Here is a 16,517-nt window from a genome sequence, read left to right as displayed (position 1 = left end):
TGGACTCAGGAAAGTGGGGAAAGAAAGGAGGGTTGTTTTTGGGGTTGAAGTTTGGCGGGTACCGGGGAAAGAAGCTCAACCCGAAATTTGGGGGATTACTGCCCTCCTGGGGAAAGTTAGGAGGGAAGTTTCCTGTGTTGGCAGCTACCTGGTTGGATCCTCCACCCCTTGGGCTGGGGGAGTCCACACATAGTCCAGGATGGGTCTGTTGCACTTGTAACGGGGGCTGATATAATCAGGGGAGTTAGGGGTCCCATTTGTGGGGTTACCTCCCTGACTACCTGTTTGGGATTGGCCCGAGGGCCTTCTGGGTGTTTGATTATGAGGATTTTGGACAGGAAAATGTTTAGCCCCCCCCCCATCTCCAGATCTAAAATGGGGGCAACCTTCACCTCTGCTACCTTAGCAGCAGCAGGGGTGTTGGCTGGTATGGGGTTTTTATTTGTATTGTTATTCTCTACCGGTTTCTGCACTTCATAAATACTAGTCGCCTGTTCAATGACCCAGTCTAGTGATGTCTTCTCGTAAAAGTCCCTCACCATCTGGGTCATGATGTATTTAGGGAGGGCATGAAAGAAGGTATTAATAAACTCCCTACTGTCTGTGCGCACCCTCCAGGTGGTCTGCGCAAAGGCATGTTTTAATTCTTGCACACATTCTTGTGGGGCCTGGGCTTCCCCACATTGCAGGTTGTAGGCTGCCTTGCGGGCCTCTTGAGAGTTCCTATGTTGGACCATCTTGAGTGCTTCTGATCCTCCAGCCCCGCAAAGAAGCTGGAGTATCCAGGAGAAAATGTTCATTTGACATATTGAATGCAACTCTGGCTATCTTTCAAATGGAAAGTAATCATCATTTGCTCGTATAACTCGAGGTGCTCCCAAACGGAATACTTAGCGTTTTTATGATAAGGAGTTATGATGCTCCTAATGGCCTTGATTTGTTTCAGGGGATCTTTCGCTAGGGCCCTCTTAATTTTGTTGGCCTTTTTAGTCTTAGTCACCCATGTCCACTCATCCTCTTACTCAGAGCTACTGCTACAGGATGTGGCTATCTGATCCTCTAGGCTCTCCCGGATTCTGCGAGCTTGGGAATGGCTTGCAGACTGTGGGGGCCTAGGTTCTTGAGACCTGTGGCGCTCAGAAGAGTCTTCTGACTCTCCCTTGCTCCCAGGATTCGCTGAGTACCCCCCTACCCCCCACTGCCCTAGCTGGGAAAAGGTCTTTAAGATACTCTTTGTGGGCCTTGTTTCATGGAGTTCCCCATCAAATTTTACAGACTGATCCTTTGGTAGGCAGTATTTTTGAGGATCCAGTTCCGTGATCCTCCCCTCACTGAAGTCTTCCTGTTCAGAGAGGCTAGCCATAACATTTGGGAATCTGTACAGAGATGCCCGCCCATCCATTTCTTGGAGGTGCTGATCTGTTAGTCCCCTGATGTTAATTCTACTGAAGTCTACCATCCCCGTGGCCCTTGGTTCATATGAGCCAGTGGACATGAGGGCGGCAGAGTCCATGGTACTGAAGGGGTTAAAATCCCTGATGATAGGGGTCCTGAGGTTATGCGAAGGGGTTTCTCTGTCCCTTCCTACCTCATCTCTTTCAGCCCCTATTTCCGGGTGACATGCAAAATCTAACTCTTCTGCTCCTCTATTAAGGCCTTACTGGTCTCAATGATTTGCTCTTGCATGGCTATCTCTTTGTGGAGCCTATCATTCTTTTCACAGAGAGCCTCATTTTCACTCTGTGCTTCCTGCCTGTATTGGAAATACTGGGCCAATTTCTGCTGCAGGAGACTCATCTCCTGAGTTTTGTCATTATTGGTCTGAGTGTTCTTTGCCAGAGCATCCTCCACCCTCGTGGTGTGCTCCAGTAGCTTCTCATATTCAGTTTTAACTTCACTAAACTCCCGAAGGGCCAGCTTTCTTTCTTTTAACTTGGTTTTTAATTGGCTGACTTCCTGGCCTAAGGCGTCCCTCTCCTGACTTAGAGTGTCCCTCTGTTCAGCCAGGTTGTCCCTCTGTTTTTTAAATTCAATAGATTTCTGGCGCTCCTCATCAAATTCCTCTTGAGAGTGGATGCCTTGAATAATTAATGTATTATTTTCCTCTTTTAAGGATTCTATGTGGTTCTGTAATGTGACTATCTGTCCTGCGCCTGCTCTGTTGTAATTTAACTGTTGTGCCAGCTTCTGCTGATTCTGTTTTAAAGAGTCAACCCTTTCCTGATACTCATCTTGCAGTGTCTGTAAATTGGTATCTTGCTCTGAATTATTTTGCTGTAAGAGAGGCAGATCTTCCTTTAATTTGGTAATATACTGCTTAGCCTCTCTTTCTGATTCTTGGCTCTTCTGGAGGCTTTGCTCTGCAGAGTCCAGATTAGTTTGGATTTCCTGCAGTGTTTCCCCGTGCTTCTTTGCCAGAACTATATTTTCTGCATGCTTTTTCTGTATTATTCCTATGTGGAGGTAAAGGTAGGCCGCTATTTTGGCAATTTTACACGGCTCCTCTTTTATTGTTGGGCCCATGTACAATTTGCTAAGTGCTTGATGTAATGGACCTTAGTTCTGCCATGTATCTAGGTCTATTGCAGTGACTTGTTTTATTTCCTGTCGCCATACCTATTCTACCTGTTCGGGCCACTCACCCCTGACAAACAGTTTGTGCAGGAAGTGTTCCCTAGGAATATTAATTTTCACTGGGGTAGCCATTTCAGAAATATCAATTTCCTTCTGACTTGTTTGAGGTTTAATTTTCTTTTGCAAACAGGCCCAATTTTTTTAGTATTTCTTTTGAGAGGTGCTTTTACAGTATAGCACAGCAAGCCCACCCAGCAAGGTGTCTGTACCCTGCAGGCTAGTATGCTGTGTTAAACTGTCAGAGGTGGTATTTCACATTCAGAATTGTTGCACAAGCCCCCAAGCTGTAAGGGATTTCAATCAGACATACACCCAGGTCTCGCCTAGCATACAGTGCGTGATGAAACCCTTATTTATTTTTGTCCATAAGTTCAATATTCTGAATGATATACCACTCATATCACACCTGTCTGAAAATACCCCCTAGGTCACACTGAACCAGGAATCAGGCTAGTTTGTAAAGGTAAACATTTATTTATTTATGTAATATTCAAATCACACATAAGTTTTATATATATGGGACAGCAATCACCTAACGGTGACAGTACAATTCAGAAAATAAGCAAAGCAATTGAATTCACTTATATTAACGCAGAATAGAAACACCGGAAAAAGAACAGTTTTGGTTTGTGAACAAATAGCGTGCAGGTTAATATTCCCCCTGCAAAGTTTTTTAAATACAAATGGGCAATCCTACACAGATGTAAGTAACCAGCAGGTATTCAGGAATGAAAGACAAGGTCTAGAGTTTATAGGCAATCTTCCCTCCCCAAACAAGAGAGAAAACCGTTTTTGGCAAATGACACTTTTAAACTGACAGGTGAAAATTGCCTTGTAAAATAATGCAAAAGGATGCAAAATGTTCTGAGGAAATCAACACTAAGCAGGTCCTAACACACACACTAAGCAGGTCCTAACACACATGAGCTATAATATAAACAACAGTACACACTTTAAATCAGAATGGGATGGAAGAAGCACTTTCAAATGGGACAAAGACACGTGTAAACTTTTGAAATTTGCAAATTCGCAGCAAGCTTTTACTATGCGATATTGGAGAAAAATAGCTTAAATACACTGTTCTGCGATAGTTGTGGATGTAGCTAAGGGTCTTAGGTATCAGTGAGAGTATCAGTGAGAGTTGAAATTTCATTTCTATCTTTACAATTGAAGAAGTTATAGAGGTTTTAGTGAGAGGTGTTTTTGCAAAATAGGCGTGAAAATGGAAAAACAGAAATTTGATTTTAAAACTGACAGACAGGTTTCTTATACTATATTAATGACTATGGAAAAGAGGATACCTAACAGAAATCAGTTATTCGAGGCGCTCATAACTCTTCATGTATGATACTCTGTTTTCTGTTCTGTTTGGGAATTACTTTAATTAATCAAAATCACTAATGGGTGATGGTTTAATGAAACAGATGTGAAAAATCAGCGCAAGAAGGATTCTAACAATATTAGGGTTCTGAATTTAAAGATGGGATGGGTTGAGATTGGGATAATACAATGCAGATATACTATATGTCACTGTTCATCCTATTCATACTTACAGTCCCTTGTAATTAAATTGGACCATCAGCTCTGGTCAATGAATCGGGTCTGGTCTACTGGCAGCAGGGCACCTCTGGAGGGATCGGATCAGCGGCGCAGTTCTGGTCAATTTTGGACTGCACCTCAGACTGGATTTTGGTTGGGCCCTTCTGGTTACTGGACACAGCAGATTACAGGATGCAAGTTTCAGCGGGAAAGCCTTAATGGTAGCAAGCCAATTTGAATCAGAATTATTCTTTTAAGTTTTGGAGGTTTACAATTGGGTCTAGCTAGCAAGAGTTCAGCAATGCTAAAGTCTAGATTCTGCAACAAGATGAAGAGTTCTGGAACAAGGTTCTGCACTGAAATCTGGATGGGTTCTGGAAGCAGTGTGTCCTATGGGTTGTGAAGTACCTATATTTATACTGTCAAATGCCATCCCCCAGTTTATGGTATAGGCAGAATTTCAAAAGCACACCCGCACGCTGTGAGTGGCTGCAGGCACTTGCCTTGCTTTGGTTGGCAGTCAGAACAGAGCTGTCATCTTTACGATGGGTTTTAGGTACTCCCACATTGATTTTTACCAAAACATAACTTTTGCACACATGTACATGTCTACCATTATGTACCCTAATAAAAGTGGACACATACATTTCATATTTGACTGTCTATATTCCGATTCAATTCCCATCTTTGTGCGAGCTGTCTTTCTCATTCTATGGATTTTTATCAATTTGAACCATAACAGTTTGGATTAATGATTTCTAATTCGGTACATCTCTGGGCGTTTATCAGTGGACCATGTACATACAATCTTAAGTTTGCACTATTAATCGTTCTGCTATAATAAGAATTTTTCATAACTTTGAGTCCTTTAATGGTATAGGTTTCATCAATGTCTTGAAATCAAGAGCCTGAAATTAGGTTAATGTCTACCAATTTTCAGATTTATCCTTCTTTCGGTTGCACAGCTAGAGCGTTTTAAACTTTAATCACACATAAGGATTTAACATCAAAGTTCTCCTTTGTAACCCCCTCTTCCCAGGCAGCAGCTGTCCAGTCCTTTGATCAGGGTGGGGTGTAGAGGGAAGCTTCCTGTCCCTCCCCTGCAGAGCCTGTCCTGTGTTCTTGGCTCAGCCCCAAGACTAATGTCGAATGCAGCCTCATTGTTCTCCTTGTTGTCATTATGCGGGAACCATTAGGCTTCCTGTTTTTAAGGGAGTGTCAAGCTGAGATGTCAACTTTCCCAGGCCAGACTGTCGGATCAGAATTAAATAGTTGATGAGATCCAGACTGGGTTCCTTTAAATTAAAGTCTTTTCATTTCACATATAAAATATAAGCACAGTTTATAAGAGATTTGGACATTTTAAAAGAATTAGCCCTTCACAAACATGCTTTAAATAGGTGAATTTTGCCCTTTTAATCAGGAAGCAAAAACACTTTTAAACTGGTTTTGACAGCTTATTTTCTGATGCAGCTGTCAGTCAGTTAGGCCGGGATTCCTCTGAGCCCCCTGTAAAATCTGTGGTTTCAGCAACTTTTCATTTCAATAATTCACTGGGCAAATGACTCAATTTAGCGCCAAAACAGCAGTTTGAAGGTTGCCATTGATTAAGAAAACTGGATATTTTCAGATTTTAACCCACTTCTGTGGCCTTGCTTCAGGTGACAGTTGACAGCAGTGATTCCTGTTTTTACACCAACTTTGCCTGTGTGCGGCAGGGTGTGCAGCTCTTTTGTGGTTTATGAACCATGCGCAGTTTTGCAGATTTGGCGCGCATGGGGATTGTCGCCTCCATTTTTGCGAAGTTTTCTTTCCCCATTGGTAAAGGGGTGCAGTGTGGCACATTGGCGTGGATAAAATATTCCACATGACCACCCCACCCTGCTGACCCACCTGTCACAGATTGGGATTGCGGGTCAGGTCCTGGCTTGGTTTTCATCATTCCTGGCCGACCGTGCTCAGGTCATCTATCTTCCTCCCTATCTTTCTCATGCTTTTCACCTTGCTTGTGGTGTCCCCCAAGGCTCTGCCTTGTCGCCCATTCTCTTCAACATGTACATCTGGCCTCTTATTTGTCTCATCCTCTCGCTCGGTGTCAGGTGCTATTCTTATGCCGATGACACCCAGTTTCTGATTCGTCTCGATCTAGATCCTACTGAGGTGTTGTCACACCTCCATCAGTGCCTTACTGCTGTAGGTGAGTGGATGGGCCAGAATTGGCTGAAGTTGAATGGGGACAAGACAGAGGTGATGGTGGTGGGTGCCCCCCCCTGATCCTTCACTCTGGGTGTCCACCTTTTGGCCCTCTTTTCTGGGTCCTCTACCTGTCCCTGTGACAAAGGTTAAGAATCTCGGCATTACCCTTTCTGCTTCACTGTCTATGAATGACCAAGTCTCAGCTGTGTGCAAAGTGGGTCATTTCCATTTTAAGATACTGAAGAAGTTTCTACCGCTTCGGCCAGCCTGTCTCCATCCCCCAGTTGTTGCTGCCATGGTGCTCAGCCGACTGGACTACTGTAATTCACTATATCTGGCGCAGCCTAAAGGCTTAGTCCAGCGGCTTCAGCGCCTGCTAAATCTGGCTGCACGCACTGGGACCGGCTCCCCCTATGGGGCGCATATCACCCCGGTACTTCATACTTTACACTGCCTCCCTGCTAGCCAGAGAGTTGAGTTTAAATCTCGCTGCATTATGCACCGAGCAATTCATGGACTGGGGGCAGAATATCTCCAGTCCAAGTTTGTTCGCTATCTCCCCTCCCGTTCGCTGCGTTCCTCATCAGCCAACCTGTTGGTGGTCCCCCATTACCGCTGTGAACGGATTGGAGGTCGGCCTTTTTCTGTGGCCGTGGCTCAATTGTGGAACTACCTGCTACCTAAGATTTGGGCTATTCCTAACCATCTAACCTTTAGAAAATCTGTGAAGACCTTGCTATTCTAACTCTGCCTTGGCCGGCCTTACTGGTTTCCTCCCTCTCCTTCTTAGCGCCAAGATACCTCTGGTGTCAGTGTGCTTTAAAAGTTCATATAACATAACATTAGTTTGATTGGTGTCAGCTGTGCTAGTTAGCAATATTGGTTAGTTTTCACATGGCAAGTCGTGTTGCAGAAGATCGTGCCCTCCCAAGGTATCACATATGTGGGTTTCCAAATTGATTCAGTTGAGAACAAAGACTTATTAATGTCAGAAATGATGCTAGAGGCAACTCAACTTGGTTCCCAAATGAGGAAAGTAAGTTCTAAATGCTGGCGTTGCCCCTTCTGCTCTCTTGTGGTGTATTATAAGATGAAAGAAGTACTGAAGGGATGGAAGTGGGTATAAAACAAGATCCCTGACGTATGACAAGGTCGAATCGAGGGTGTGGAAACAAGCTCTAAATCTGCCTTTATGATTGTATACTGATTTGTCCAGTCAGTATTAGGTGGTGAATACCCTAAGTTGAGGCTTCTGATTGTATTTTTGTCTCATAACATGTGTGCAATCTTACTAAGGGTTGGGAGTGTGGAGCAGCTCTGGGGCCTTTTTTCTATTTCAACAATGAAGTTTGCTGAATTTGTAAGCTTAACAGATGAACAAATTGTCTGTTTTATTTGGTCCTTTTTTCAATTTTTCCTTTTATGTGTCATTATGTTGTGGTGTATTATTATGTTTACTTTTACTCTTTGTGTAACTTGAGTATGAGCAACCAATACCACAATAAGAAAAACCATTTAAAACCAATATTGGTAATGTTTTATAAGCAGGTTACTTTGTTTCAAATTATCTTCGGCCAGATGAAACAATGTGGAGTTACTTGTAGAATTTAGGAAAGTGTTGTTAACTATTTCTCAGTCTACATTTGGCAAACAAAAGCACCAATTTAAGGAGGGACACAAGTGATTAATTAAAACGATGTGTGACTGTGTTCAGGGAATTCATTTGAAAATACTAAAAAAGAGATGACTAGTGATGTATGAGAGACTTGAAATGCATCAGGACATGTCTCAATAGAGAACAGTTGCAAAAATGGTATCTACACAAAATATATTTTTCAACAGAGGTACTAATTTAAACAGACTACAAAAAGAAATATAGGTAGATAGAAGGGGGATTAGTGCGAGCAGCACCCGAGAACAACTAAAACAAGATTATACTTTATTTGCTGTAATAACAATGCAAATTGTAACGGATCGCACATATGCAATGGTTAAAAGATGTCAAAGCTATGCCTTGCTACTTATAGGTTTTTTACTGTGAATGTTATGTCTCGCTTTTAACAAAGAAAACAAAAATGGCTACTGAATCTTAAATGACATTCAATTCCTCCACAAATGACATAGAAAACAGTCCATGGGATAGAGTGATAGAGGCCAGATCTGAAAGCTGCAAGAGCTATCAAGGCCAGTAGAAAAGGAGTAGGAATCCCATTCCCAATGGGAAGCCAGCAGGTAGAGCATCAAAAAGAGACACATTTGTCTGACGCAATCATCGGTCAGGCAGCAGGGTCAGTGATCAGTCGCCAGGAACCTGAAACATTGCCAGATCATCGAGTGGGATAGGAAGTCAGACTGATGTTAATGCAGAGGCCCTTACATGAGGGCCAGCATAAGGACACAGCAAAGACGCTAGTGAAGGTCTATGACAGGAGGGTTCTGGAAGTAACTGAGCAATGCTTGCCTGAGGACAAAGCCAAGAGATCAGTGAATGTGTGTAAGAAACAGCGGCCTGATGAAGCCAAGATGTTGTTGAGAGCTTAAAAGAAACTGTTGGCTGATAAAGACAAACAGTTGGTGAGCGTCTCATAGAGACAGTTGGGTGACAAAGGCGAGAGGGAGGCAAGAGCCTCTAAGAGATAATTGTTTTACAAAGGCCAGAGGTTTCCGAGTGTTTGTAGGAAACACTTTGAAGACACTACCAAGAGGACAGTGAAGCTCCTAAAATGCACTTGAACAACAGCCAAAAGCCTGCTGAAAGCATTAAAGGAATGCTTCGGAGTGACTAAGACACTGGGTTGGGAAGCACCTCAAATTGATAATTATCTGCAGTAGCCAACAGATTGGTGATTGTCTCTCAGAAAGAGTGATGGGACAGGGTAAACAAACCTCTACTAAGATAAAGTTTGACCTTACCCTATTTGTAATGAAGATGAAAGAAAGTATAGCATATTATTTCCTGTTAAGAGCTTTCTTACTGGTTATACTTTGTCACAATACACATCTTGAGTTACACATCTTGCAATGTCATGCTAGGGGTCTGCAAGGGTAAGTGCGAGTCATAGCTCATAATGCCAATGCAATGGAACTTCAAATGTTTTTAATAGTGGCATTTCACTATATATCGAAAAAGGCAAATGACCACGCAACACACACTCTCCTCTCACACTTACTCTGAGCGACTGTTGTTCTCTGAGCGACTGTTGTTTTTCCCCTTGTTCCCACCCGCCTTGAGCGCTTTGAAACACACTCCTGCGTATAGGCGCTATATAACTAACCAATACAATACAATACTATAATAGGCTACAGAGGTGAGAGATGGGACAGACGAGATCTTTACGTTGGCATGGTTATGGCAAAACAACGTACATCCTGTTTTTTCTTCACCTGGTTAATATGGTGAATGGTGGAGGGACAGTTATGTGTTATTTCCTGGCTGCTTCTTCTCTTAAAATGGGGCTGGCAGTAGCTGTGCCGTTTGAGACACCCAAAGTCGCAAGTACACACTTGTTTTTTATCTGCAGTCTTAATACATGACATGTTAAAATGACTTTTCTTACTCTTACAGGAAACAAATGTCTTGGGTTTTAAAGGACCTCGTAAAATGAGTGTCATAATACCTGGAATGAATATGGACCATGAAAGAGTTTCTATCCGACCACGCAACGTAAGTATTGTTTAGCCAATGACCTTTGTGTTATTTGTAGGAACAATTAACATCTCTCCACTGTTCATTCAGAAGGCTTTCAATGCAACGTTGTACTACCATACATTGGCAACTCCAGGCACTGTAATGTTATTATGAAACACACAAAGTCATATGATTTGCATGAGGTTGAATCTGATTTGGGGAGTCCCCTCGATCCGAAGAGCTCCTATGATCGGGGGCTTAGAAATAATACTGAGGGTATTACAGTCAGCGCGCTTGCAGTGTGTATGATACTGAGGCTATTCCAGTCATACTGAGGCTATTACAGTCAGTGTGATTGCAGAGTGTATCATACTGAGGCTATCACAGTCAGTGTGCTTGAAGTGTGTATCATACTGAGGCTATTACAGTCATACTGAGGCTATTACAGTCAGTGTGCTTGCAGAGTGTATCATACTGAGGCTATTACAGTCAGTGTGCTTGCAGAGTGTATCATACTGAGGCTATGACAGTCAGTGTGCTTGCAGAGTGTATCATACTGAGGCTATTACAGTCAGTGGCTTGCAGAGTGTATCATACTGAGGCTATTACAGTCAGTGTGCTTACAGAGTGTATCATACTGAGGCTATTACAGTCAGTGTGCTTGCAGAGTGTATCATACTGAGGCTATTACAGTCAGTGTGCTTGCAGAGTGTATCATACTGAGGCTATGACAGTCAGTGTGCTTGCAGAGTGTATCATACTGAGGCTATTACAGTCAGTGGCTTGCAGAGTGTATCATACTGAGGCTATTACAGTCAGTGTGCTTACAGAGTGTATCATACTGAGGCTATTACAGTCAGTGTGCTTGCAGAGTGTATCATACTGAGGCTATTACAGTCAGTGTGCTTGCAGTGTGTATCTGTGAAACAATATCGTGGACCAATGCAAAAAGGTATACTGGAATCCACATTATGGGACTTACACAATGCAAAGATTCCCAAACCCCAGAAACTGTCTGCAAAGCAGTGCGGCTTATTTATCATAATACCAAGTGTTGAGTCCCCTTGCTAAATTGTTCATTTTAGTGTCGATTTGACCTGACCAACAGCTTTATGTATTTTATCCCACAAATCCTGCTGCATTACCTGATCTATTGCCATAACATATATATATATATATATATATCTGTCTTGCTTTTTGCCATTTCCTGCCCTAGTTTTGTTGGTACCCCTTGTTACAAATTCACTGTGGCCACACCAGCCAAGAGCCATTGTGGGACTTTTGGGGCCAAAGCGAGTCATCACCCACTCCGTGATGCAACTTCTGGAGGTAGAGCATGGGTGATTACCTAGAGCTCCCCTGGCCGTCCCAAGGCTGGAAAAAGAGAGATAGGGCACACATGTTTCCTGCAAATAGTTATTCAGGTTAAAAAGTCTGCACATTTACACAGGCAGATAGACGCATATGCCGACTAGGCTGACCAAAGACCACAAGTCCATTTGCAAAGTAGAAGTCCCAGAAATGCTGACATGGATCACAGAACACTCTAAAGCAAAACATATTGCAGATACTCGAATCAGGTGCTCAGTTAAAGGTGCATGATCACAGAAGAGAGAACTTCTGCCTGACCCTGACATGGGGGAGCACTATCTAAAACAGTAGAACTCTCAACTGCATTTATGGAGGTCCACTCACAAGCTGTGGGGGGTGGGCAGATGGGGACGGAGCCAATCAGTGCCAGGGAAATCTAGGAAGGATCAGGAGTGCCAAAGAACGCCTGTATTGCCCCAATCGCTCTCTGAACCACAGTATAAAAGGCAGACATTATCCACAAAGTTAATGGGTGGAAGCATGGATTCGCTGGAAGCTAATTATGATAGAAAAGCTGGCGAGAGGTTGGAGGAAGGAGAAGGGAGCATGGTGGGGAGTAGGTGGAGAAAGGAGAGCAGGAACAAGAGGAAGAAAATAAATAGAAGGTGAAAAGCTGGTGGTGGCAAAGTAATATCAGGACGAGGGGACCAAAGCTGGAGAATAAAAGGCAGGAGATTCATGGGGGAGCAGTGCCTAGAAGCAGACGGTGGGCAGTCCGAGGGAACTACAAGAGTCAATTTTCTAGATGCAAAGTGTAGAATAAGGCAAGAGGCCTATTGAGAAAATGGGGAAAGCAGATTGAGTTTTAGGTAAGTTGCTGAGGTGAAACAGGGGCACTAGAACCATGAGCAATATCATAAAGAGAGGGTGGGTTCCTACTAGGGTGGCCCTGAGCAGGCCATCAGCACTAGCACAAGACTATACACCTAGTTATAAAGTGAAGAGTGAGAACCAAGCTACACCTCAGTGATGAAGCCCAATGAGGCTAAACACGTCTTGTGTTGCTCGTGGTCTCGTTCAAAAGGGATGTGACTTCGCAGTTCAGGCTGGACTGTCCCTTTTGGGGTAGGACCAAATTTGTTGTGCGCATGGATTTCCCTTTCTGTATTGAGGTTGCAAGCTGAAAAATGATGGCCTAGAGGATAGCCTCGAGAACATTTTAAAGGTTATGATTAATTCAAAAACTTGAATTTGCAGCACCCACCACACTGCAACCTCAAGCCAGGTGAGAATGTCTGTGTAGAGGGGCGGTGGGAGAAGCACAATTATCAAAACTCTTCATCATATTAGCCTCAGCATCACTTTGAAAATACCTTTCAACAGCACGAACTTCAGAATATGTGGGTTTAAAAAAGCTCTACAGTTTAGTTAGTTATGTAGGGGAATGCATGAAACAATATGTGCCATGTTACCAACAGTGCATATCTAGGAGTGGTGTGCCGCCAATGATCTCTGCCTTAATGCCACTAAGACTGAGATTCTCCTCATCGGCAAACACCGCTCCCTCCTTTCCTGTCACTCTCTGGCCGGCCTCTCTTGGCCCTCTTCCGGCTCTCACCTGGGAGGCTAAAAACCTTGGGGTCATCTTCGACTCCACACTCTCCTTCTCTCCTCACATCTCTGATGTCTCTAAGAAGTCACAGCTGTACCTCCTCAGTGCTATTCTTCCTTTCCTCTCTGTCCCCCAGAAACTCACTGTCTCCAGAGCTCAGGCTCTCTCTAGGCTGGACTATTGATATGACTATTTATATCGCGCTCATACACAAGTGTTTCAGAGCACGACAAGGCAAGGGAGGGGAACAGGGGAGAACAAAAACTTACTAGGCCCAGTGACATTGAGAATGCGTAAGTGCATGGGAATGGGAAAGGGGAAAAGCGCATGGAAGGTGGAGAGTGGAAAGTGTGGAGCAGAGAAGAAAATGGGGGTGTGGGGAACTGTATGGGTACAGATACAGTCCCCAGTGCAAGGGGTGGCCAGTAGGCAGTGAAGGAGGGTGGCAGGGTACGCAGGTACCGAGGCCCAGGGGACAGAGGGTGGCCAGGTGCATGGTGCAAAGAGAGCACTTCAGCAGGAGAGAGGGAAAGCAAAGGCGAAAGCAAAGAGGAAGGTCTCGAGGAGCTTCCGGAACCGGAGATGGTTCTCCTCAAGTTTTAGAGTGGCATGGAGGCTGTTCCAGAGGGAGGCCCCAGCGAAGACAGAGATCTACCCCAGCTTGTTTCTTTGGAAATGACTGACCCTGAGGGAGTTAGAGGTAGAGGAGCGAAGAGCTCGAGAGGGGAGATATTTGCTGAGGGATATCTAAAGGTATTTTGGACCCAGGCCCCGGAAAGCCTTGTGGACAATGCAGAGGGTTTAGAATTTAATCCTAGCGTCCACTGGGAGCCAGTGGAGAGATTTCAGAGCTGGAGAGATACGATGCCAGGGCTGGAGGCCAAGGACAAGTCTTGCAGTCCTGTTCTGGATTAGTTGCAGAGGGTAGAGAGTAGAGGCAGGTAGATTTAGGAAGATGATGTTACAATAGTCCAGCCTGAAGAGAACCAGAGCTTGGGAGACAGTGAGCTTCTGGGGGAAGGAGAGGAAACGCAGAGTACCTCTGAGGAGGTGCAATAGGAAATTTGACTTTTTAGAGACCTCAGAGATGTGGGCGGAGAAGGAAAGTGTGGAGTCAAAAATGACCCCGAGGTTCTTAGCCTCTTAGGTGGGGGTAGGAGGCGGGCCAAGGGAGACTGGCCAGAGAGTGAGGAGAAAGGATGGTGAAGGTGTGCCGATAAGGAGGATCTCCGTCTTGCTGGCATTCAGACAAAGATCCTTGGTGGCACATGAATCTTGAATGGCAGTTAGGCAATCAGAGATGAGAGAGGGAGAGGAGGTGGCCGTGGGAAGCCTGAAAATTAGTTCAGTATCGTCATCTTAGCACTGGAAGTTTGAGCAGAAAAAGGCAATGCAGTGGGCGAGAGTTGCCAGGTATTGGTTGGAAAGCCAAGGCGAGAGGTTAGACCCCTGGGGAACACCACAGGTAGAGAGGAAGATAGATGATAGGAAGGACCCATGTTGGACATGGGAGGGTCAATCAGAGAGGAAAGAGGTCAGCCAGGCCAGATCCTGATCAGTGACACCCAGGTTATCACAGAGACCGTTAAGCAGGATGGTATGGTTCACCGTGTCGAAGGCAGAAGAGAGATCGAATAGGATGAGAACAGAAGGAATGTTAGAGTCAAGGTTGGAGAGCAGATCTTCCCGGATGTTCAGGAGAGCAGTTTCTGTACTTCTGGCAGCTCTGAACCCAGATTGATGGTCATGGAGACAACCAACAGAATCAGAATCAAGGTTAAGCTGAGAGATGGCTAGCTTTTCCAGGAGTTTGCCCAGAAAAGGAGTAATGGAAATAGGGCAATAGTTTGCCGGACAACTTGATCAGCTGTAGGTTTCCTGAGAAGAGGATGCACAAGGGAGTGCTTCGGAGCAGAGAGGAAGGATACTGAGGCAAAGGAGTGGTTGCAAAAATTGACAAGGGCCGAAGCGAGGGTGTCAAAGTGGTCCTTGAAACAGCCTCTTTGTAAATCTGCCTGCTTGTACTCTCCGCCCTCTGCAACTCATCCAGAACAGCACTGCGAGACTTGTCCTTGGCCTCAAGCCCAGGGATCGTATGTCTCCAGGACTGAAATATATGCATTGGCTCCCAGCGGCTGCAAGGATTAAGTTCAAAACCCTCTACATTGTCCACAAGGCCTTCTTTGGCCTGGGGCCTCAATACCTTCATCTCTCTCTTCCGAAATATCTTCCTTCCTGAGCTATTCGCTCATCCACCTCCAACTCCCTCAGGGTCAATCGCTTCTCCAAGCACTTAGTTGGTGGTAGATCTCGTTCTTTGGCTGGGGCCTCCCTCTGGAACAGCCTCCCTGCCTCTCTGAAACTTGCGGAGAACCATCTCTGGTACCGGAAGCACCTCAAAATCTTCCTCTTTGCTTCTTCTTTCTCTTCTTCTCTCCCCTGCTGAATTCCTGGCTGAAACTGTACTGGTTACCTGGCCACACTCTGATCTATTGCCCAGGTCCCCTCCCCCGCCAGCTACACACTTGCGCTGCCTCCCTGGCAACCCCTGCACTTGGGTACTGTTTTCTGTATCCCTACAGTTCCCCACCAGCACTTGACACCTGATGTCTGTACTTACCCTTGCACTTGCCACCAGCTGACCCTACTCCTCCTATTGTTTTATTTGTTCTATTACCCCATGCACTGCACTGTCAACTCCCCGCTCCCACTCCGCACTTTTCCTCTTGCCACTTCTCCTGCACTTGCACGATCTAAATGACACTTGGCCTAGTAGAATCACTGTCTCTATTTTCCCTCTGTTCCCCCTCCCTGGCCGCGTTGCACCTTGAAACACTTGTGTATAGGCGCATTATAAATGTCATATCATATCATATCCTAAGGCACCACATTTTCGGGATGGCTATCTACAATGAAAACCATATGGCTTTTCTCATCAATGTATGCCAGTGTCGAACTGTAGCACACATTTTCATGCTGCTGGTGGTGACAAATATATTCCAGTATTTCTCTGTAAAGCACACTTTCATACTCTCTCTACCCGATGTATGGCAGTATTGCCACTGTAAAAAATATTTTCATTTTTCCTGTGCCCAATATATGACAGAATGCCACAATAAAACACAACTTTTGTGGATCTGCCAGTGAATGCATGTACTGCCACAGTATAAGCACATTTTCATGTGCGGGTGTGAGAATGTGGCAATACTCACATCTGCTGTGACCAGTGGATTTGACTATTGCCACATTAAAACATACCCTGCCACACACAAACACATGCTCAACACACCAAAAATATGCACATTCAGACACTCACACGTGCACAATCATTCTCAAATGTAAACATAGACACACTCAAATTCAAACACCTTTATTCACTGGGGTGGTGATTTCACCCCATCCAGCCCTGCAACATCAACACACAAGAATGAGTGGTTATGTACTTCCCTTCACCCCTTCCTGTTGGTTATTCTGAATTAGCCCGAGAGTGGGGTCAGCATTACGACTTAAGCCTGAGACATTTAGGAAGAGCGAGGACCAAAGATATTTTCATTGTGTCCTACGGGGCTTCTATTCTAAGCACCCATGGAACACAAT

General features: G+C 44.6%; 1 protein-coding gene across 3 annotated transcripts in view; it reads left to right on the top strand.

Moving 5' to 3' along the window:
- Positions 1-16,517, top strand: part of TUB (TUB bipartite transcription factor) — a 1,920,898-nt gene that overhangs the window by 1,846,252 nt on the left and 58,129 nt on the right. For all 3 annotated transcript variants that reach the window (XM_069623730.1, XM_069623732.1, XM_069623731.1), the window contains one exon: positions 9,935-10,033. In XM_069623730.1, coding sequence (XP_069479831.1) covers positions 9,935-10,033 — 99 coding nt within the window. The remainder of the gene's footprint in view (positions 1-9,934; positions 10,034-16,517) is intronic.

The sequence above is a fragment of the Ambystoma mexicanum genome, chromosome 11, assembly GCF_040938575.1.
Source record: "Ambystoma mexicanum isolate Mex_15411 chromosome 11, UKY_AmexF1_1, whole genome shotgun sequence".
Taxonomy (NCBI): Eukaryota; Metazoa; Chordata; class Amphibia; order Caudata; family Ambystomatidae; genus Ambystoma; species Ambystoma mexicanum.
Note: the sequence above shows the minus strand (reverse complement) of the source record. Positions and strands in the feature narration are given on the sequence as shown.